Consider the following 26,985-nt stretch of genomic DNA (forward strand, 5'->3'; position numbering starts at 1 on the left):
ATTTAGAAGATACTGCAAGTCACTTTTTTGCTGGCATCATGTTGTAATTTCGGGGTTATATTTAACATAAAGTCTATTTTTTTAACACGTTAAGAGTACTACCGGCGCTATGAAATGCTAGATTTGCCGGACAAATATTTTAACATATTTCTGAACAATATAACAATACATAATATAAGATTACTAGATAATGTAACAGTATAAACAATTAATTCAATTTATTATATCGCTTTTTTAAAGTTTTTTAAAGCACGAGACATCTCGCGAGAACAGAGCAGCGCTGTCTCGTGACGTCAAGTGTGCCAACTGTCGTAAAAGCAGACGGAAGAAGGACAAAGAAGTGAAGGCGGACGCTAATAAGTCAGTGTTGTTATTTATTCGCTATTATGTCAATATTTATGTTGTAAAGAGACATATTTAACTATTTATTTCAGGGCAGAACGTCTCAGTCTGCGAGAATCTTTGCGTTGCTTTGCTAGTCAGGACTATAAAGCTGAGAAGCGTCACGTGCTAGTTAGCTTAGCTTGTTAGCTTAGCCTGTTAGCTGCTAACAAAGAAACGCGGACGTTATCAACACTTCGCTAAGTAGAAATCAAATGTGAGAGTAAAGTGTTGTGATTGTGTGAAAATGTGCGAAAGAACCATAGCAAAGTACGAGGAGGAACTTTCCAAAAGAAAAGAGGAGGACAATCAACTACTGGACGCTGTTTTCAAGAAACATCAAGTTGTGTTACACATAAAAGGTTTGTTGACTTCTTACTCTCACATCTTTACTAACTTTATATTTGATTATTAACACTATTCTTAAACATGTTGTGTATAAGAAAGTAAATTGTCTCATTGGGATGATGCACTGCCTCCAACTCGTACCTTTTTAAATGTGTTATACTTTTAGATACATTGCCTCTCAATTTGTAACCTGTAAATATTAAGAAGCTTACAGAATATGTGTTCTTTTCCTTATTATTATGCCACAGATATTATTACATGTCAAATTTAGAGGAAAAAAACCCCAGCATGTTTAAAGGAGATAAAATAAAAAAAACTACAGGGTATATTATGTTAATCAACTCATTCTAAATTGGATGTTATTTTAGAATGCTTAAGTGCAGTTCCCCTCTAATAATTTTGATTGACGGAACAGTTTTATGATTGATAGGCGGAACCTTTTAATTGGCTATTGTCTACGGACGTGCAGGAATTCAGAACGCTCGATGTTTCCACAGACAAATAAATATAAATTCTCAGATGAAACAGTCTTGAGAGCCTATTATAATTCACTAGATAGTCCAAGTTAATGTAAACTTTTCAACTATTCAACATCATCATTGTCTGCGATGAGGTGGCGACTTGTCCAGGGTGTACCCCGCCTTCCGCCCGATTGTAGCTGAGATAGGCGCCAGCGCCCCCCGCGCCCCCGAAAGGGAATAAGCGGTAGAAAATGGATGGAACATCATCATTGTCAAAAGTTTACAATTATATGTGTGTTTATATATGTTATATAGAATAACCATATGGGGTCAGACATGGGCATTATATATATTTTTGGGCATTAAAAAAGCATTAAATTATATTTGGTGATACTTGTAGAAACCCTGATGTAATGATGCTAACATGTTAAAAGGGCAATTTCGATGTATATGATTTGTAATAAAAAAAAATCTCCAGAAATATAATTTTGTATTTCAACTATTTTCTCTCAAAGAAGCTTTGAGGCTATAATGCTTGTTTTTTTTTTTATTCGATTAATTGAGCAAATAAAGCAACAGATTACTTGATTACTAAGATAATGGATAGTTGCAGCACTAATTATATGTGATCATGTGGGATCTCTTTGTGCAGCCCTTTGAGACACTCGTGATTTAGGGCTATAAAAGTAAACATTGATTGATTGATTCATGAAAACGAGGTTTATGTCAGTGGGGTGTAGACTTTTTTGAAGCAGTGTAACATTTCATCTGGTCTGGTTTTATTATTTAAGTATGGAAAGTCTGGAATCTATACCAAAATGTATGTTGATTCTTTTCAGTACTTTTTGATACTTTTCTAAATAAAGGGGACCACAAAAAAATGTATTACTGGCTTTATTTAAACAAAAAAAAAAATTAGGGTACATTAAACATATGTTTATTATGCAAGTTTGTCCTTAAATAAAATAGTGAACATATAAGACAACTTGTCTTTAGTAGTAAGTAAGCAAACAAAGACTCTTAATTAGTCTGCTGACATATGCAGTAACATATTGTGTCTTTTATATTCTATTATTTTGTCAAAATTATTAAGGACAACTGGTAGAAAATGAATTATTAATCTACTTGTTCATTTACTGTTAATATCTGCTTGCTTTATATTTTAACATGTTCTATCTACACTTGTGTTCAAATGTAATAATCACCTATTCTTCTGTTGCTTGATACTTTACATTAGTTTTGGATGATACCACAAATTAGTGTATCAATCCGATACCAAGTAGTTACAGGATCATACATTGGTCATATTCAAGTCCTCATGTGTCCAGGGACATATTTCCTGACTTTATAAATATAATATGAAATAATTGAATACTTTAAAATATTACAAAGTGTGCCTTTAAGAGTTTGCGTTTGTGTTTATTTGGAACATGCATGCATACAACATGATACATCACACATGCATGCATACAACATGATACATCACACATGCATGCATACAACATGATAGATCACACATGCATGCATACAACATGATACACCACACATGCATGCATACAACATGATACATCACACATGCATGCATACAACATGATACATCACACATGCATGCATACAACATGATGCATCACACATGCATGCATACAACATGATACATCACACATGCATGCATACAACATGATACGTCACACATGCATGCATACAACATGATACATCACACATGCATGCATACAACATGATACATCACACATGCATGCATACAACATGATGCATCACACATGCATGCATACAACATGATACATCACCCATGCATGCATACAACATGAAACATCACACATGCATCATACAACATGATACATCACACATGCATGCATACAACATGATACATCACACATGCATGCATACAACATGATGCATCACACATGCATGCATACAACATGATGCATCACACATGCATGCATACAACATGATATATCACACATGCATGTATACAACATGATATATCACACATGCATGCATACAACATGATACATTGCACATGCATGCATACAATATGATGCATCACACATGCATGAATACAACATGACACATCACACATGCATGCATACAACATGATACATCACACATGCACGCATGCAACATGATGCATCACACATGCATGCATGCAACATGATGCATCACATGATGATACATACAACATGATACATCACACATGCATGCATATTTTTTTAAACTAAGTATAATCATATGTGGCTGGACATGGGCATTGATTATTTGAAGTGGTATTAAAAATGGCATTAATTAATAGACAGAAACATTATATTTGCTGGTACTTGTAGAAACCCTGCTGCTGCCCGTTAACAAAAAGTTCCACCTCCTCTCTGTAGTGCTTCTCCTTTTCGTCATGTATGAGACCCACCACTGTTGTGTCTTCCACATACCTAACCAAGTGGTTTGTGTTGTACTGAGCACAACAGTCATGGGTCATCAGGATGTAACAAGTAGGGGGCTGAGCACACAGCCCTGTGGAGAGCCTGTGCTCAGCATAATGGTGTCTGATCTGTTATTCCCTCTCCGTACAAATAATTAAAAAGTCCTTTATTTAGTTTTGCAGGGCTGTGTTCAGTCCTAGTGAGCCCATTTTGTTGATCAGGAGCTGAGGGATTATGGTATCAGAGTCCAAACTGAAATCCACAAACCGCTTTCGGACCATTGTGGTCATTCTTTCTTGTGTTTTTATTAACTACACACTTTTAACACAATACACAAAAGAACACGTTGTGCTAGCAGTGTCAGTCCAAAACGATTTCTATTCTCTCTTAATCGTATTGACTTATTTACCCAACAGATGTCCATCAGCCCCCCCACATTAAAGAGGAAGAGGAGGATCCACAGCCCCCCCACATGAAAGAGGAAGAGGAGGAAGTGTGGATGAGTCAGGAGGGAGAGTGTCTTCTAGGGCAGGAGGAGGCTGATGTCAGCAAGTTTCCACTGACTGTTGTCTCTGTGAAGACTGAAGAGCATGAAGACAAACCACCTGAGTCCTCACAGCTTCATCACAGTCCAAGTAAGCACAACATTTTATTCTCAGGGCATTCAATCCATCACAACTGGACTCTTCACTTTGTCTTACAAGACCTGTGAAGTTGGCACCGTGTGTAATTTGTTCATAAAAAGAGAATACAATGATTTGCAAATCCTTTTCAATTTATATTCAATTGAATAGACTGGAAAGATATTCTTTCATAGCGACAGCCATCAGACTGTAAAATGCATATGTTCCTTGCCTGCACTTAAATGTAGAATATATTTATATTATTCATATATTATATATATAATATAAGTTATATATTATTTATTATTATTATTGTGTATTGTGAGCGAACAGTGGTGCTGAATTTCCCCCAGGGATCAATAAAGTACGTTCTATTCTATTCTATTAATTTCCAAACTGAGAAACTTTTTTTTTTTGTGCAAATAATCATGAACTTGGAATTTAATTGCAGCAACAGATCACAAAAAAGTTATCACAGGGGCATTTTTACCAGTGTGTTACATGGCCTTTCCTTTTAACAACACTCATAAAATGTTTGGGAACTGAAGAGACACATTTTTGAAGCTTTTCAGGTGGAATTCTTTCCCATTCTTGCTTGATGTACAGCTTAAGTTGTTCAACAGTCCAGGGTCTCGGTTGTGGTTGTGGATGAGTTCGGGCCCAGCGAAGCTGGCAACGTTTCTGGGTGTTGTTGATAAATGACTTTCGCTTTGCATAGTAGAGTTTTAATTTGCACTTACAGATGTAGCGACAAACTGTTGTTACTGACAGTATTTTTTTAAAGTGTTCCTGAGGCCATGTGGTGATATCCTTTACACACTGATGTCGGTTTTTGATGCAGTACCGCCTGACGGATAGAAGGTGGGTATTATCATGGCTTACGTGCAGTGATTTCTCCGGATTCTCTGAACCTTTTGATGATATTACCGACCATAGATGGTGAAATACATTAATTCCTTGTGATAGCTCAGTGAGAAATGTTGTTTTTATGCTGGTCGACAATTTGCTCACACATTTTTTACAAAGTGGTGACCCTCGCTCCATCCTTGTTTGTGAATGACTGAGCATTTCATGGAAGCTGCTTTTATAGCCAATCATGGCACCCGCCTGTTCCCGATTAACCTGTTCACCTGTGGCATGTTCCAAATAAGTGTTTGATGAGCATTCCTCAACTTTATCAGTCTTTATTGCCACTTGTGCCAGCTTTTTTGAAACATGTTGCAAAAAATAACGTTTTCAAGTTCGAACATTAAATATCTTGTCTTTGCAGTCTATTCAATTGAATATAAGTTGAAAAGGATTTGCAAATCATTGTATTCTTTTTTTATTTACCATTTACACAGCGTGCCAACTTCACTGTTTTGGGTTTTGTAGAATGTATAACCATTGAAATATGTCAGGAAAAACACAAAAATATATTGATCAGTTGTATATATAGGTCACCTAAGTCAAGTATATAAACATTTGAAGATTGGATCAAGGCGAATTACATGGACAATGGTCAAAAAATAATGTTCTTATGTGGTCACTTTAATATTGACTTTTTGAACCCTAACTAATAAAAGTCCATTGATGACTGTGTAACATCTGTTTGTATCCTAAAATCACAAAGCCAAGCAGAATCACAGGACACTGAGCCATGTTTATTGATCATATTTTTACCAATGATTTAGATAATAACACTACAAGTGGTCTACTTATAACCTACATTAGTGATCATCAATATATGATGGAAACTACAAGAAGAAGAACATGGAAGATAAAAATACGTTTTGAAGACTCGGCACAGAGAAGAGGATGATTGCTTTAAAAATGAGCTAGAAAAGCAAAATTGGGACAATGTGTCCAATGGAAATTATGTTGAAGTATATGAATATTTTTTTAAACACGTTCATAAAACTTTGACAAACATTGTCCATGGAAACTACTCAGTAGAAAACAGGGTGAGAACAATCTATAATGGATGACAAAAATATATAAACATGCTTGTATTAAGAATACATTATACTGTGTAGAAAATATATAACACAAAAAGCTACAGAGGCAGAAATTAAGTTAAAAAAGTATCAAAACAAGCTAACTAGCATACTACGAACATGTAGAAAATAATATTACAGTCAAAATAACAAAAACAATATGAGAGCAACAAGAGGCATCCTCAATAGAATTATTAAAAAAGGCACTTAGAAGGACTCATACTTCTCAGACAGAAACAAAAATAATGACAACATGAAGAAAGTAGTTGAAAGCATCAATAATTATTTTGTAAATACTGGACCAAAAATGGAGGAAAGGATTCCAGACCCGAAAGTAGTTGAAAGCATCAATAATTATTTTGTAAATACTGGACCAAAAATGGAGGAAAGGATTCCAGACCCGAAAGTAGTTGAAAGCATCAATAATTATTTTGTAAATACTGGACCAAAAATGGAGGAAAGGATTCCAGACCCAGTTTCAAGTGAGGACTATAACGACACTTGGGCTGCGAATCTTTGGGTGTCCCACGATTCCATTCAATATCGATTCTTGGGGTCGCGATTAGATTACAAATCGATTTTTTCGATTCAAGGCGATTCTCGATTCAAAATCAATATTTTTCCGATTCAAAAGGATTGTGTATTCATTCAATACATAGATTTCAGCAGGATCTACCCCAGTCTGCTGACATGCTAGCAGAGTAGTAGATTTTATTTAAAAAAGCTTTTATATATGGTTAGAGTGTCCGCCCTGAGATGGGTAGGTTGTCAGTTAAAACCCGGGCTGAGTCATACCAAAGACTATAAAAATGGGAGCCATTACCTCCCTGTTTGGCACTCAGCAAGGGTTATGGGTCAAATGCAGAGGACAAATTTTGCCACACCTTGTGTGTGTGTGACAATCATTGCTACTTTAACTTAACGTAATAATTGTAAAGGACAATAATTTATCAACTGGTTGCAATAATGTAAATTTGTTTGAACTATTAAAGGAACCAAAAACATGACTTATTTTATCTTTGTGAAAACATTGGACACAGTGTGTTGTCAAGCTTATGAGATGCCATGCAAGTGTAAGCCACTGTGACACTATTGTTCTTTTTTATTATTTTTATAAATGTCTAATGACAATGTCAATGGGACATTATCATTAGACATAAAACAGCACATAGTAAACCATGTTTTGGTACAAGTTCCTTTTGGCCCAGCAGACAAAATGACCACCAAAATGTATTTTTCATAATGACAAAAACATACCATAAAGGTTTTTTTTAAGTGATTTTGGAATTCGCTTTTTTTTAATTTCCTTGATATTGAAGTCACGGTAATGACAAAGTCATTATAATATTATGGTTAAGTTTAGAGATAAAGAGTAGGTGTAATAGACTGTATACAGAATCAAATATTTACCCACTTTACATCAGTGAAGTTAAGAATGCTTCAATCAATGCTGCCTCGTACTTTTAAAAACTTTTCAAATTGCCCCTCATCAAATTTCCAACTTCTGTTTTTGTACTCACTGTACCACTTTTGAATTCATTTTAGGAAACAAGTAGGTATTTCCGTGTTTTTATTGGTTGTTTTGCTAAATACGTTCAGAACACAAATAATGTAAATGTGTTAACAGTGTCAGTCCAAAACTATTTTTATTATCTTTTATTTATTTATCTACCCAACAGACGTCCAGCAGCCCCCCCACATTAAAGAGGAAGAGGAGGATCCACAGCCCCCCCACATGAAAGAGGAAGAGGAGGAAGTGTGGATGAGTCAGGAGGGAGAGTGTCTTCTAGGGCAGGAGGAGGCTGATGTCAGCAAGTTTCCACTGACTGTTGTCTCTGTGAAGACTGAAGAGCATGAAGACAAACCACCTGAGTCCTCACAGCTTCATCACAGTCCAAGTAAGCACAACATTTTATTCTCAGGGCATTCAATCCATCACAACTGGACTCTTCACTTTGTCTTACAAGACCTTTGTCCTCTCATCCAAGTAGGCTTCATCACTTCATGCTCATACACTTCAAGTCTTAAATATAATCACTGGAATTTAGAGGTGAACTGCACTTTTTGGGGAAATTTTCCATCATTCACAATCATTATAAAATACATGATGGTGGATATATTAAAAAAAAAAAAAAATCACATTCTAACTAGTGCTGGGCGATATGGCTTTTTATTAATATCTCAATGTCACGATACAGCATATATATGCGGATATTTTGCCTTAGCCTTGAATGAACACTTGATGCATATAATCACAGCAGTATGATGATTCTATGTGTCTACATTCAAACATTCTTCTTCATACTGCATTCATATATGCTACTTTTAAACTTTCATGCAGAGAGGGACATCACAACTAAAAGTGTATTTATGAAACAGTTATTGGCACAGTGGCACAAACATTCATGTCATTTCCAAACAGAAAGTGCAAGATTGTCAGAGACATTTTAAAACAAGCTATTAGTGCACTTTTGTGCATGATGTCACTAAGATGACATATCAAAACAACACTATATTAAAGTGCACTTTTTGTACAGAACACCACTACAATAGTTTAAAACAAATAAAGTGCACTTTTGTGCATGATGTCACACAAGATATTTCAATAAGTGTCAAATAAAAATGAGCTGCATAATAGGAAATCAAATAGTGTACGTCCTTCACTATGTGGTAGGTTCCTGCGGACGTTATCTCCTTCTGTTGTTGACTATTTTTTTCATATGATGTTGATGTGGAAATGACTGTGTGACAGTTGCTTGCTGTCATGCGGGTTCCACGTACTACCAAGGAAGGAAATTCTGTCGAGCAGGTTTAGACTTCTTTATTTTTCATTAAGAACGTCTCTTGCCGGGCTGCTTTTCAGCCTTCCCGTTCCCTGCTCGCTCGTCCCCCCCAACTTTTCAGCTTCGTGCATCGTCTTTTTCCTTGCGCTCTCAGTCTCTCTAGCTCAGAGTCAGCTTCCTTCTAGCTCCTTCTTTTCTCTACGCCTCTTCCCCTCACGTCCACAGCTGCCGCCCTTTGACACAATGCGACAGGATTGTTTAATTGTGTCCAGCTGGGCAATCTACTCACCTGATAATATTTGGGGCGTCAATCCCGGCGCGTTCTGCCTTGCCGCTTGCTCGCCGTCTAAGCCTCCTCGCTGCCATCTTGCAACGGGTGTGCCCTGCCTCGCTGTCGGACTGCCGGCTCCGCCTCTCCACAGTTTGCTTGGGCATTTTGTGGGTGTGGCACCAAACTGAGATGTTGACATGCAGATTTCCAAGCACTCCTCATTCTTTTCAAATGATGCTACACATTAGCAGTGCTGCTACTTTTTGTAGCAACGCTTTTGCCGCATACTTGACAAATTACGGTTGTCTGTTCAACATCTTCCTGCTTGAAGCCAAACCACCGCCAGACGATGGACCCTGTGCCGTTTTTCTTGGGAATTAATTATGCCTTCATTTGTTACCAGATTCGCACCTTCTTTTTCTCGTGTTACCACTAGCACCACCCCGTTAGCACCACAGCTAACGTTACCATGCCTCTACCTGTCTGCTCTGCGAGGGCGTATGACGTTGCACGCGCGATAGAATATGACGTATGTAAGAAGGTGCGCTTGTTTTATGTCTCTGTGAGAAGGAGAGACAAGAAAGAGTGAGAAAAGGATGTAGTGTAATGCCCGCAGCTAAAAGCAACTGCTTGAGAACTCACACATGCATGCATACAACATGATACATCACACATGCATGCATACAACATGATACATCACACATGCTTGCATACAACATGATACATCACACATGCAAGCATACAACATGATACATCACACATGCATGCATACAAAATGATACATCACACATGCATGCATACAACATGATACATCACACATGCATGCATACAACATGATACATCACACATGCATGCATACAACATGATACATCACACATGCATGCATAAAACATGAAACATCACACATGCATGCATAAAACATGAAACATCACACATGCATGCATACAACATGATACATCACACATGCATGCATACAACATGACACATCACACATGCATGCACACAACATGATACATCACCCATGCATGCATACAACATGATACATCACACATGCATGCATACAACATGATACATCACACATGCATGCATACAACATGATACATCACACATGCATGCATACAACATGATACATCACACATGCATGCATAAAACATGAAACATCACACATGCATGCATAAAACATGAAACATCACACATGCATGCATAAAACATGAAACATCACACATGCATGCATAAAACATGAAACATCACACATGCATGCATACAACATGACACATCACACATGCATGCACACAACATGATACATCACCCATGCATGCATACAACATGATACATCACCCATGCATGCATACATGAGTCATCACACATGACACATCACACATGCATGCATACAACATGACACATCACACATGCATGCATACAACATGACACATCACACATGCATGCATACAACATGATACATCACACATGCATGCATACAACATGATACATCACACATGCACGCATACAACATGATACATCACACATGCACGCATACAACATGATACATCACACATGCACGCATACAACATGATACGTCACACATGCACGCATACAACATGACACGTCACACATGCACGCATACAACATGATACATCACCCATGCATGAATACATACAACATGAAACATCACACATGCATGCATACAACATGACACATCACACATGCATATATACAACATGACACATCACACATGCATGCATACAACATGTCACATCACACACACATGCATGCAACATGACACATCACACATGCATGCACACAACATGATACATCACACGCATGCATGCATGCATACAACATGATACATCACACATGCGTGCATACAACATGATACATCACACATGCGTGCATACAACATGATATATAAACACACATGCATACAACGTGATGCATCACACATGCATGCATGCATGCATACAACATGATACATCACACATGCATGCATACAACATGATACATCACACATGCATGCATACAACATGGTGCATCACAAATGCATGCATACAACATGATACATCACACATGCATGCATACAACATGATACATCGCACATGCATGCATACAACATGATACATCACACATGCATGCATACAACATGATACATCACACATGCATGCATACAACATGATACATCACACATGCATGCATACAACACGATACATCACACATGCATGCATACAACACGATACATCACACATGCATGCATACAACATGGTGCATCACAAATGCATGCATACAACATGATACATCACACATGCATGCATACAACATGATACATCACACATGCATGCATACAACATGATACATCACACATGCATGCATACAACATGATACATCACACATGCATGCATACAACATGATACATCACACATGCAAGCATACAGCATGACACATCACACATGCATGCATACAACATGATATGTCACACATGCATGCATACAACATGATACATCACCCATGCATGCATACAACATGATACATCACACATACATGCATACAACATGGTGCATCACAAATGCATGCATACAACATGATACATCACACATGCATGCATACAACATGATACATCGCACATGCATGCATACAACATGATACATCGCACATGCATGCATACAACATGATACATCACACATGCATGCATACAACATGATACATCACACATGCATGCATACACCATGATACATCACACATGCATGCATACAACATGACACATCACACATGCATATATACAACATGACACATCACACATGCATGCATACAACATGTCACATCACACACACATGCATGCAACATGACACATCACACATGCATGCACACAACATGATACATCACACGCATGCATGCATGCATACAACATGATACATCACACATGCGTGCATACAACATGATACATCACACATGCGTGCATACAACATGATATATAAACACACATGCATACAACGTGATGCATCACACATGCATGCATGCATGCATACAACATGATACATCACACATGCATGCATACAACATGATACATCACACATGCATGCATACAACATGGTGCATCACAAATGCATGCATACAACATGATACATCACACATGCATGCATACAACATGATACATCGCACATGCATGCATACAACATGATACATCACACATGCATGCATACAACATGATACATCACACATGCATGCATACAACATGATACATCACACATGCATGCATACAACACGATACATCACACATGCATGCATACAACACGATACATCACACATGCATGCATACAACATGGTGCATCACAAATGCATGCATACAACATGATACATCACACATGCATGCATACAACATGATACATCACACATGCATGCATACAACATGATACATCACACATGCATGCATACAACATGATACATCACACATGCATGCATACAACATGATACATCACACATGCAAGCATACAGCATGACACATCACACATGCATGCATACAACATGATATGTCACACATGCATGCATACAACATGATACATCACCCATGCATGCATACAACATGATACATCACACATACATGCATACAACATGGTGCATCACAAATGCATGCATACAACATGATACATCACACATGCATGCATACAACATGATACATCGCACATGCATGCATACAACATGATACATCGCACATGCATGCATACAACATGATACATCACACATGCATGCATACAACATGATACATCACACATGCATGCATACACCATGATACATCACACATGCATGCATACAACACGATACATCACACATGCATGCATACAACACGATACATCACACATGCATGCATACAACATGATACATCACACATGCATGCATACAACATGACACATCACACATGCATGCATACAACATGATACAGCACACATGCATGCATACAACATGATACATCACACATGCATGCATACAACATGATACATCACACATGCATGCATACAACATGATACATCACACATGCAAGCATACAGCATGACACATCACACATGCATGCATACAACATGATATATCACACATGCATGCATACAACATGATACATCACACATGCATGCATACAACATGATACATCACACATACATGCATACAACATGGTGCATCACAAATGCATGCATACAACATGATACATCACACATGCATGCATACAACATGATACATCGCACATGCATGCATACAACATGATACATCGCACATGCATGCATACAACATGATACATCACACATGCATGCATACAACATGATACATCACACATGCATGCATACAACATGATACATCACACATGCATGCATACAACACGATACATCACACATGCAAGCATATAACATGATACATCACACATGCATGCATACAACATGATACATCACACATGCATGCATACAACATGATACATCACACATGCATGCATACAACATGATACATCACACATGCATGCATACAACATGATACATCACACATGCATGCATACAACATGACACATCACACATGCATGCAGACAACATGATACAGCACACATGCATGCAGACAACATGATACAGCACACATGCATGCATACAACATGACACATCACACATGCATGCATACAACATGACACATCACACATGCATGCATACAACATGACACATCACACATGCATTTATACAACATGATACATCACACATGCACGCATACAACATGATACATCACCCATGCATGCATACAACATATGTCACACATGCATGCATACAACATGATACATCACACATGCATGCATACAACATGATACATCACACATACAACATGATACATCACACATGCATGCATACAGCATGATATGTCACACATGCATGCATACAACATGGAGCATCACAAATGCATGCATACTACATGATGCATCACACATGCATGCATACAACATGATACATCACACATGCATGCATACGACATGATACATCACACATGCATGCATACAACATGATACATCGCACATGCATGCATACAACATGATACATCACACATGCGCGCATACAACATGATACATCACACATGCATGCATACAACATGATACATCACACATGCATGCATACATGATACATCACACATGCATGCATACGACATGATACATCACACATGCATGCATACAACATGATACATCGCACATGCATGCATACAACATGATACATCACACATGCGCGCATACAACATGATACATCACACATGCATGCATACAACATGATACATCACACATGCATACAACATGATACATCACACATGCATGCATACATGATACACCACACATGCATGCATACGACATGATACATCACACATGCATGCATACAACATGATACATCACACATGCATGCATACATGATACATCACACATGCATGCATACAACATGATACATCACACATGCATGCATACAACATGATACATCACACATGCATGCATACGACATGATACATCACACATGCATGCATACAGCATGATATGTCACACATGCATGCATACAACATGGAGCATCACAAATGCATGCACACAACATGATACATCGCAAATGCATGCATACAACATGATACATCGCACATGCATGCATACAACATGACACATCACACATGCATGCATACAACATGACACATCACACATGCATGCATACAACATGATACATCACACATGCATGCATACAACATGATACATCACACATGCATGCATACAACATGATACATCACACATGCGCGCATACAACATGATACATCACACATGCATGCATACAACATGATGCATCACACATGCATGCATGCATGCATACAACATGATACATCACACATGCATGCATACAACATGATACATCACACATGCATGCATACAAAGTGATACATCACACACGCATGCATACTACATGATACATCACACACGCATGCATACTACATGATGCATCACACATGCATGCATACAACATGATACATCACACATGCATGCATACGACATGATACATCACACATGCATGCATACAACATGATACATCGCACATGCATGCATACAACATGATACATCACACATGCGCGCATACAACATGATACATCACACATGCATGCATACAACATGATACATCGCACATGCATGCATACAACATGATACATCGCACATGCATGCATACAACATGATACATCACACATGCGCGCATACAACATGATACATCACACATGCATGCATACATGATGCATCACACATGCATGCATACAACATGATACATCGCACATGCATGCATACAACATGATACATCACACATGCGCGCATACAACATGATACATCACACATGCATGCATACAACATGATACATCACACATGCATACAACATGATACATCACACATGCATGCATACATGATACACCACACATGCATGCATACGACATGATACATCACACATGCATGCATACAACATGATACATCACACATGCATGCATACATGATACATCACACATGCATGCATACAACATGATACATCACACATGCATGCATACAACATGATACATCACACATGCATGCATACGACATGATACATCACACATGCATGCATACAGCATGATATGTCACACATGCATGCATACAACATGGAGCATCACAAATGCATGCACACAACATGATACATCGCAAATGCATGCATACAACATGATACATCGCACATGCATGCATACAACATGACACATCACACATGCATGCATACAACATGACACATCACACATGCATGCATACAACATGATACATCACACATGCATGCATACAACATGATACATCACACATGCATGCATACAACATGATACATCACACATGCGCGCATACAACATGATACATCACACATGCATGCATACAACATGATACATCACACATGCGCGCATACAACATGATACATCACACATGCATGCATACAACATGATGCATCACACATGCATGCATGCATGCATACAACATGATACATCACACATGCATGCATACAACATGATACATCACACATGCATGCATACAAAGTGATACATCACACACGCATGCATACTACATGATACATCACACACGCATGCATACTACATGATGCATCACACATGCATGCATACAACATGATACATCACACATGCATGCATACGACATGATACATCACACATGCATGCATACAACATGATACATCGCACATGCATGCATACAACATGATACATCACACATGCGCGCATACAACATGATACATCACACATGCATGCATACAACATGATACATCGCACATGCATGCATACAACATGATACATCGCACATGCATGCATACAACATGATACATCACACATGCGCGCATACAACATGATACATCACACATGCATGCATACATGATGCATCACACATGCATGCATGCATGCATACAACATGATACATCACACATGCATGCATACAACATTATACATCACACATACATGCATACAACATGGTGCATCACAAATGCATGCATACAACATGATACATCACACATGCATGCATACAACATGATACATCGCACACGCATGCATACAACATGACACATCACACATGCTTGCATACAACATGATACATCACACATGCATGCATACAACATGATACATCACACATGCATGTATGCAACATGAAACATCACACGTGCATGTATGCATACATGAAACATCACACATGCATGCATACAACATGACACATCACACATGCATGCATACAACATGATATGTCACACATGCATGCATGCAACATGATACATCACACAGGCATGCATGCATACAACATGATACATCACACATGCATGCATGCATACAACATGATACATCACACATGCATGCATGCATACAACATGATACATCACACATGCGTGCATACAACATGATACATCACACATGCATGCATACAACATGAAACATCACACATGCATGCATACAACATGAAACATCACACGTGCATGCATGCATACATGAAACATCACACATGCATGCATACAACATATGTCACACATGCATGCATGCAACATGATACATCACACATGCATGCATACAACATGATACATCACACATGCATGCATGCATGCATACAACATGATACATCACACATGCATGCATGCATACAACATAATACATCACACATGCATGCATACAACATGATGATGCATGCAACATGATACATCACACATGCGTGCATACAACATGATACATCACACATGCATGCATACAACATGATACATCACACATGCATGCATACAACATGATACATCACACATGCGTGCATACAACATGATACATCACACATGCATGCATACAACATGATACATCGCACATGCATGCATACAACATGATACATCACACATGCATGCATACGGCATGATACATCACACATGCATGCATACGGCATGATACATCACACATGCATGCATACAGCATGATATGTCACACATGCATGCATACAACTTGGAGCATCACAAATGCATGCACACAACATGATACATCGCACATGCATGCATACAACATGATACATCACACATGCATGCATACAACATGATACATCACACATGCATGCATACAACATGATACATCGCACATGCATGCATACAACATGACACATCACACATGCATGCATACAACATGACACATCACACATGCATGCATACAACATGATACATCACACATGCATGCATACAACATGATACATCACACATGCATGCATACAACATGATACATCACACATGCATGCATACAACATGATACATCACACATGCGTGCATACAACATGATACATCACACATGCGTGCATACAACATGATACATCACACATGCGTGCATACAACATGATACATCACACATGCATGCATACAACATGATACATCACACATGCATACATACAACATGATACATCACACATGCATGCATACAACATGATACATCACACATGCATGCATACAACATGATACATCACACATGCATGCATACAAAGTGATACATCACACACGCATGCATACTACATGATACATCACACACGCATGCATACTACATGATGCATCACACATGCATGCATACAACATGATACATCACACATGCATGCATACGACATGATACATCACACATGCATGCATACAACATGATACATCGCACATGCATGCATACAACATGATACATCACACATGCGCGCATACAACATGATACATCACACATGCATGCATACATGATGCATCACACATGCATGCATGCATGCATACAACATGATACATCACACATGCATGCATACAACATTATACATCACACATACATGCATACAACATGGTGCATCACAAATGCATGCATACAACATGATACATCACACATGCATGCATACAACATGATACATCGCACACGCATGCATACAACATGACACATCACACATGCTTGCATACAACATGATACATCACACATGCATGCATACAACATGATACATCACACATGCATGTATGCAACATGAAACATCACACGTGCATGTATGCATACATGAAACATCACACATGCATGCATACAACATGACACATCACACATGCATGCATACAACATGATATGTCACACATGCATGCATGCAACATGATACATCACACAGGCATGCATGCATACAACATGATACATCACACATGCATGCATGCATACAACATGATACATCACACATGCATGCATGCATACAACATGATACATCACACATGCGTGCATACAACATGATACATCACACATGCATGCATACAACATGAAACATCACACATGCATGCATACAACATGAAACATCACACGTGCATGCATGCATACATGAAACATCACACATGCATGCATACAACATATGTCACACATGCATGCATGCAACATGATACATCACACATGCATGCATACAACATGATACATCACACATGCATGCATGCATGCATACAACATGATACATCACACATGCATGCATGCATACAACATAATACATCACACATGCCTGCATACAACATGATGATGCATGCAACATGATACATCACACATGCGTGCATACAACATGATACATCACACATGCGTGCATACAACATGATACATCACACATGCGTGCATACAACATGATACATCACACATGCATGCATACAACATGATACATCGCACATGCATGCATACAACATGATACATCACACATGCATGCATACGGCATGATACATCACACATGCATGCATACGGCATGATACATCACACATGCATGCATACAGCATGATATGTCACACATGCATGCATACAACTTGGAGCATCACAAATGCATGCACACAACATGATACATCGCACATGCATGCATACAACATGATACATCACACATGCATGCATACAACATGATACATCACACATGCATGCATACAACATGATACATCGCACATGCATGCATACAACATGACACATCACACATGCATGCATACAACATGACACATCACACATGCATGCATACAACATGATACATCACACATGCATGCATACAACATGATACATCACACATGCATGCATACAACATGATACATCACACATGCATGCATACAACATGATACATCACACATGCGTGCATACAACATGATACATCACACATGCATGCATACAACATGATACATCACACATGCGTGCATACAACATGATACATCACACATGCATGCATACAACATGATACATCACACATGCATACATACAACATGATACATCACACATGCATGCATACAACATGATACATCACACATGCATGCATACAACATGATACATCATACATACAACATGATACATCACAATTTGCAGTTTGTCTTTTCAACATGTTGGAAAAGGAGTAGGAAGAAGCAGAGTTTATTTAATCCTACCCCTTTTCTTTTACATAACAGTTGCTAAAACTGTTTTTCACTTCTATTTCTCAATTTATTGACAATATACTCCATAAGTAATTACAATAAAAATAAATAATAATCATTCTCTGTGAAGTAAGTTCCATTTCATATGGTGAGATGAGTAAGAACATCTAGAAAATGAATGGATGGATGAAATAAATTCCGAATGTTTATTATCATGGTTCTTCTTCTTTCTACTTTGTAAACACTTTAGGTTTGAAGAGTTTCTTGAAGTGGATGATATTAGTACATTGTTTGATTGCTTTGCTTAATCCATTCCATCATTTAATTCCACATCCTGATATACTGAAGGTCTGAAGTGTTGTACATGCGTACAAATGTTTTAAATTACATTTTTCTCTAAGATTATATTGCTCCTCTTTTGTTGAGAATAATTTTTGTACATTCTTGGCTAGCAAGTTATAGTTTGATTTGTGTATAATTTTAGCTGTTTGCAAATTCACTGTCGTGGAATTTCAATATTTTCGATTGAATGATTAAAGTGTTTGAATGTTCTCTTTATCCAACATGATGTATTATTCTAACTGATCTTTTTTGTAACACTGTTAGTGAATGAAGTGTACTTTTGCAGTTATTTCCCCATTTTTCTGCAAAACTCAGATATGGTAACACTAGTGAGCAGTAGAGAATATGAAGTGATTTTTGGTCCAGAACATATTTTGCTTCATGCATTATTGCCGTGTTTCTTGCTACTTTATGTTGTATATTTTTTATATGAGATTTCCAGTTCATTTTATCATCAATCATTATACCTACAAATTTGGTTTCATTTACTCTTTTAATTTCTATTCCGTCTATTTGTATTTGTGTTTGACACTTCTTTTCTACTGTTACCAAATAGCATTATTTTAGTTTTACTGAGATTCAAAGAGAGTCTGTTTTTGTCAAACCATCTTTTTAATGAAATAATTTCTTCTGTTATTATTTTTATTAACTTCTGTGTGTTCCTTCCTGGACAAAACAATGTTGTATCATCCCCAAATAATACTAACTTTAAATATTTTATAACTTTATAAATGTCATTTATATATAGATTGAACCATTCTGGTCCCAGTATTGATCCCTGAGGTACACCACAGGATATATTTAGTGTTGTAGAAGTGTGTTCGTCCAGCTTCACATATTGTTTCCTGTTGGTTAAATAACTTCTAATCCAGTTTTAAGACCAAACCTCTGATGCCATACCGTTCTAGTTTTTTGATTACAATATTGTGATTAAATGTGTCAAATGCTTTAGTTGGATCCATAAACACTGCTGCCGCATTTTTTACTATCTATTGCATTTGTAATTTCTTCTGTCATTTCAATTACAGCCATCGAAGTCGAAATAGTAGCTCTGTATCCTTATTGGTTCTCATCTAATATTCTATGTTTGTTGGTAAAACTCTTTAATCTGTTATTGGGCAGTTTTTCAATGATTTTAGACAATTGTGGAAGTAAATAAACCAGTCCATCCATTTTGGCTGGCGCTGGTGCCTATCTCAGCTACAATCGAGCGGAAGGCGGGGTACACCCTAGACAAGTCGCCACCTCATCGCTGGGCCAAATAAACCAGTCTACAATTTGTAAATTGGTGTTTGTCTCCAGTCTTATAAATTGGTGCAACTTTAACTTTAGCAAGTTTGGTAATTTGCCTGTTTGAGATGATAGGTTACTGAGAGACATTAATGGTCCTCAGATCTCTTCAATAACCTTTGTTATCGTTTCCATATCAATTCCATTACAATCAGTAGAAGTCTTAGATTTGCATTTTTTTCACGATTATAACTATTTCCTCCTTTGTCACATTAATGAGGAACACGTAGTTGGGATTTCGCCCTATGGTTTCATTATAGTCCTCAATTGAAACTGGGTCTGGAATCCTTTCTTCCAATTTTGGTTCAATATTTACAAAGTAATTATTCAAGCTTCCAACTACCTCCTTTATGTTGTCATTATGTTTATTTCCATCTAAGAAGTATTGGGGGTAATCCCTCTTAGTGCCAAGGCAAATATAAATGATAAATAAATAAATGGGTTGTACTTCTATAGCGCTTTTCTACCTTCAAGGTACTCAAAGCGCTTTGACATTACTTCCACATTTACCCATTCACACACACATTCACACACTGATGGAGGGAGCTGCCATGCAAGGCGCCAACCAGCACCCATCAGGAGCAAGGGTAAAGTGTCTTGCTCAGGACACAACGGACGTGACGAGGTTGGTACTAGGTGGGAATTGAACCAGGGACGCTCGGGTTGTGCACGGCCACTCTCCCCACTGCGCCACGCCGTCCCTTAATATGAGCTTTGGCTTCAGCCTATTCCTTTTTCTGTCATTCTTTTTCTTTTTTCTGTGTGTGTAAATGTGTATGATTATTAATTATGCATATTCTTTACTGTTAAACTGATCACACAAAATGGTTGATTATTTGATGGAAACAAACTTATTTTATTAAAAAAAACAACATATGGGGTGCGGGTTGTCTTACGTCAGCACTGGAAGTGGTCAAATCAGCTGCTCACCTGGTGTGTTTTTTGGGGATGAATAGGGAAGTCCTTCCTTAGCTGCCGTCTTGTTTTATCATATATTGCTGCCTTTGCACCTGTCAACGTTCACTTTTGTATGCACATTAAATCAACAAAAAATCTTGACTTTGGAGCAATGTTCACAGACTCTTGTGTTTGGCTCTCTATTAGATGTAACAGTGCCTACCTCTTTAGGACCACCCTTTCTAGATATATAACGATTTGTATTTACAACATTAATATTTACATACTATGCGAATATGAAAAAAATGAAAGCTTTTAGTTAATTTGAATATTTTTTTTTTTAAATGTTTTGTTTGTAATTGTTTTTTAAACTTCATTATTTACTTGAAGCTATTACAGTATGTCTCTGTATACATATTTATTTTGTAAATTTTAGCCAAAAGAGGCACATTTCAATTTATTACTCACACTTGTTATTTCATATGTTGACCAGAGGGGATGAAGAGGGAATTCCTTCTTTAGTCCTCCTTTAACTGCTGTCTTGTTTTATCATATATTGCTGCATTTGCACCTGTCAATGTAATTCTTTTATGCACATTAAATCAACAAAAAATCCTGACTTTGGAGCAATGTTCACAGACTCTAGTATTTGGCTGTCTATTAGATGCAATGGTTTTCCGTATTGGGACCATGATTTATGTCCTAACTTGTTAACCGGTCCTCATATGGAAGTTATTTCCTTGTTGATGTCTCAAGAAGGGTACAAATACAAGAAAACACACACACACACACACACACACACACACACACACACACACACACACACACACACACACACACACACACACACACACACACACGTTACACACACACACACACACACACACACACACGTTACACACACACACACACACGTTACACACACACACGCACACATAATGTACATTCTTGTATGTGTGACCTTCTTGAGACCTCTGAAAAATGCCGACCTCTTTAGGTTCCCCCTTTTTAGATATATCAAGATTTGTATTTACAACATTAATAATATATATATATACTATGCCAATTTAAAAAAGGTAAGCTGTTAGTTCATTTGTTTTGGATTTTGTTTATTGTAATTGGTTTTCAGTCTTCATTATTTAATTCAAGTTATTACAATCTCTCTCTCTCTCTCTCTCTCTCTCTCTCTCTCTCTCTCTCTCTCTCTCTCTCTCACAGAGAGAGAGAGTGTGTGTATATATATATATATATATGTAAACATTTTTTTATTAATTTTGGCCAAAGGGGGGACATTTCGATTTCTTACATACACTAGTTATTTCATATGTTGACCAGAAGGGGAGCACTTTTAAAACCGACACACAGTCAATTTGAAAAATTCCTCCTTTTTGGGACCACCCTCATTGTGATAGATTTCACCAGCAGGGGTGCAAATGAGACATTCTCTATTAGATGCAATGGTTTTCCGTATAGGGACCATGATGTATGTCCTAACTTGTTCACAACTGCTCATATGGAAGTTACTTTTCTTTGATTGTGTCTCAAGAAGGGTAGAAATAAAATAAATAAAAAAATACATACAGTGGATTGCTGGGACCCCTCGAGGTAGTTGTAAGGTATCCCCAGCTGAATGACAGATAGTTAACAGCATTGGACCCTCACTGGGTCCATGTGTACACTCTCAGTTACATTAACTTTGATATTATACATGTGGGCCAATAGATAGAAATGCTGTTAAATGTAACTTGGATGTGGCAAGCTACTTTTGCAGTGTAGCGTGTAGTGCAGCTTGCTACAATTCTCTGAGGATAGTTTAGCTACATTTAATGGAGAGTAACTTGTAGCTTAGCTTACTACATATTCCAGGTCGCTTGCCCATCACTGTCTGTTTGGCCTAGCTCACATGTGAATAGTTGAATACTGCAAACTTCAATACAGTAACACCTCATTTGTGTTTTATGTTCTGCAGACGTCCAGCAGGTGTCAGCAGAGAGTCATGAAGAGATTCCCTCTAAGCAGCAGGAGTGGAGCTCCAGTGTGGGACAGAAGGAGCTACAGGCCACCTCCCACATTAAAGAGGAGCAGCTTCATGATGAAGATGAAGCTCAGTCCTTACAGCTTCATCACAGTCAAAGTGAGGAGAACAGAGGGGCGGAGCTTGTAAGTCAACACATCACAGAAGCTGATGGAGAGCATTGTGAAGATATAAAGTCAGAACCAGACAGTCTCTTTGCTCCACTGTCAGACATGGACCACATGATGTCACACTCTTCTGATCACAGTGACCACATTCAAGAACCTTTGGAGAGGAAAAATGACTCTAAAGGTGATACGAGACATCACACTAACAACAAACACTTTGACTGCTCTCAATGTAGGAAGTCATTTAGACGGAAGACTCATTTTACAGCACACATGAGAATACATACTGGAGAGAAACCTTTTACTTGCTCTGTTTGTAAGAAGAGTTTCTCCACAAAGGGTAACATGACCACACACATGAGAACACATACTGGAGAGAAACCTTTTACTTGCTCTGTTTGTAAGAAAAGTTTCTCCAGAAAGCTTCTTGTCACCACACACATGAGAATACATACTGGAGAGAAACCTTTTACTTGCTCTGTTTGTAAGAAGAGATTCTCCACAAAGCAACAAAAGACCACACACATGAGAAAACACACTGGAGAGAAACCTTTTCCTTGCTCTGTTTGTAAGAAGAGTTTCTCCATAAAGACACATATGAACATACACATGAGAACACACACTGGAGAGAAACCTTTTCCTTGCTCTGTTTGTAAGAAGAGTTTCTCAACAAAGCAACACGTGACCACACACTTGAGAACACACACTGGAGAAAAACCTTTTCCTTGCTCAGCTTGTGCTAAAAGATTCAACACTAAAAATGAAATAAAATTACACATGAGAACACATATTGGTGATAAACCTTTTACTTGCTCTGTTTGTAAGAGGAGTTTCTCCAGAAAGCAAAACATGACCAGACACATGAGAACACACACTGGAGAGAAACCTTTTACTTGCTCAGCGTGTGCTAAAAGATTCAACACGAAAAATGAAATTATGTTACACATGAGAATGCACCCTGGAAAGAAACCATTTAGTTGTACTGTGTGTGATAAAACATTCAGGTATAAGTATCAGGTCAGTAAACACAAGTGTGTAACAGTCATGGAAGCTGCAGGGATTTAAAAACACTTAAACAGTGATTGTGCTAAATGTACTTTAAAAACACAGCATGTTTAATATGAATGTATATTTGATGTTGTATGTAGTGCCTCTCATCTTCTACTGTGATATGTTGTCCTGGAATCACTTTTTAAGTTGTGTGCATTTATTAAATAATATATAAATAGGTACTATTTTATTTTTATTGTCTCGTTTATTAAAGACAGGACATCATATTTAAATTTGTTTTTCTTTTGGGTCTTATAAATTCACAAATTTTTTCGATTGCATTTTATTTATGTTATTATCCAATTGATATTATGAAAGAATGCAATTGTTAAAGGGGAACATTATCACAATTTCTGAAGGGTAAAAACCAACAAAAATCAGTTCCCAGTGGCTAATTTTATTTTTCAAAGTTTTTCTCAAAATGTTACCCATCACGCAATATCCCGAAAAACGGCTTCAAAGTTCCTGACTTTACACGTCGTTATAGCCACCCGTCTATTGTCCTGTGACGTCACCGTGTGAAGCCAACAGAAACACACATGGCGGATAGCACAGAAATGTATAGCATAGTAGCTCGGATTCAGACTCGGATTTCAGCAACACAAGTGATTCAACAGATTACGCATGTATTGAAACGGATAGTTGGAGTGTGGAGGCAGATAGCGAAAGCAAAATTGAAGAAGAAACTGAAGCTATTGAGCCATATCACGACAGACAGCGGCACGGAAGGAAGCAAGGACGAATTCTGCGATCGCCTTCTAACCAACGATTGGTATGTGTTTGTTTGGCATTAAATGTGGGTGGAGGGAAAGCCTGAATGCAAATATAGCTATAAATGAGGCATAATGATGCAATATGCAAATACAGCTAGCCTAAATAGCATGTTAGCATCGATTAGTGGAGAGTATCCTCACGTACTGCATCTGTATATGGTTCTGCAGCTGCACAGCAGCAGAGAGGAAAGCTCTCCAGAGGGTCGTCAACTCGGCCCAAAAAATCATCGGGTGCCCCCTCCCCCTCCCCCTCCCTGGAAGAACTGTACAACTCCCGCTGCCTGAAGAAGGCAGCCAACATACTTAGGGACCCATCCCACCCCG

General features: G+C 38.0%; 1 protein-coding gene and 1 long non-coding RNA gene across 5 annotated transcripts in view; both read left to right on the forward strand.

The window, feature by feature from the left end:
• The window catches only part of LOC133541357 (uncharacterized), a 68,617-nt gene that overhangs the window by 24,709 nt on the left and 16,923 nt on the right, over positions 1-26,985 (forward strand). The window lies entirely within an intron of this gene.
• LOC133541356 (gastrula zinc finger protein XlCGF52.1-like) lies at positions 280-26,068 on the forward strand. 4 transcript variants are annotated; one of them, XM_061884741.1, is made up of 5 exons: positions 284-743; positions 4,039-4,257; positions 7,901-8,119; positions 24,666-24,856; positions 24,942-25,096. In XM_061884741.1, exons 1-5 carry the CDS (start codon positions 629-631, stop codon positions 24,954-24,956), a joined length of 759 nt encoding a protein of 252 aa, XP_061740725.1. In that variant the 5' UTR covers positions 284-628; the 3' UTR covers positions 24,957-25,096. The 4 variants fall into 4 exon arrangements, with proteins under 4 accessions (XP_061740723.1, XP_061740725.1, XP_061740722.1 ...); XM_061884739.1 differs by having other exon boundaries at positions 280-360; positions 24,666-26,068; XM_061884738.1 differs by having other exon boundaries at positions 24,666-26,068.

The sequence above is a fragment of the Nerophis ophidion genome, linkage group LG23 (genome assembly GCF_033978795.1).
Source record: "Nerophis ophidion isolate RoL-2023_Sa linkage group LG23, RoL_Noph_v1.0, whole genome shotgun sequence".
In the NCBI taxonomy this organism is placed as follows: Eukaryota; Metazoa; Chordata; class Actinopteri; order Syngnathiformes; family Syngnathidae; genus Nerophis; species Nerophis ophidion.

Bases quoted from the DNA above. Each gene is read 5' to 3' on its own strand.
- LOC133541356 (XM_061884738.1), top strand. From the start codon at position 629: ATGTGCGAAAGAACCATAGCAAAGTACGAGGAGGAACTTTCCAAAAGA. The intron at 744-4,038 runs GTTTGTTGACTT...TTTACCCAACAG, and splicing joins AGTTGTGTTACACATAAAAG to ATGTCCATCAGCCCCCCCAC. The intron at 8,120-24,665 runs GTAAGCACAACA...TATGTTCTGCAG, and splicing joins ACAGCTTCATCACAGTCCAA to ACGTCCAGCAGGTGTCAGCA.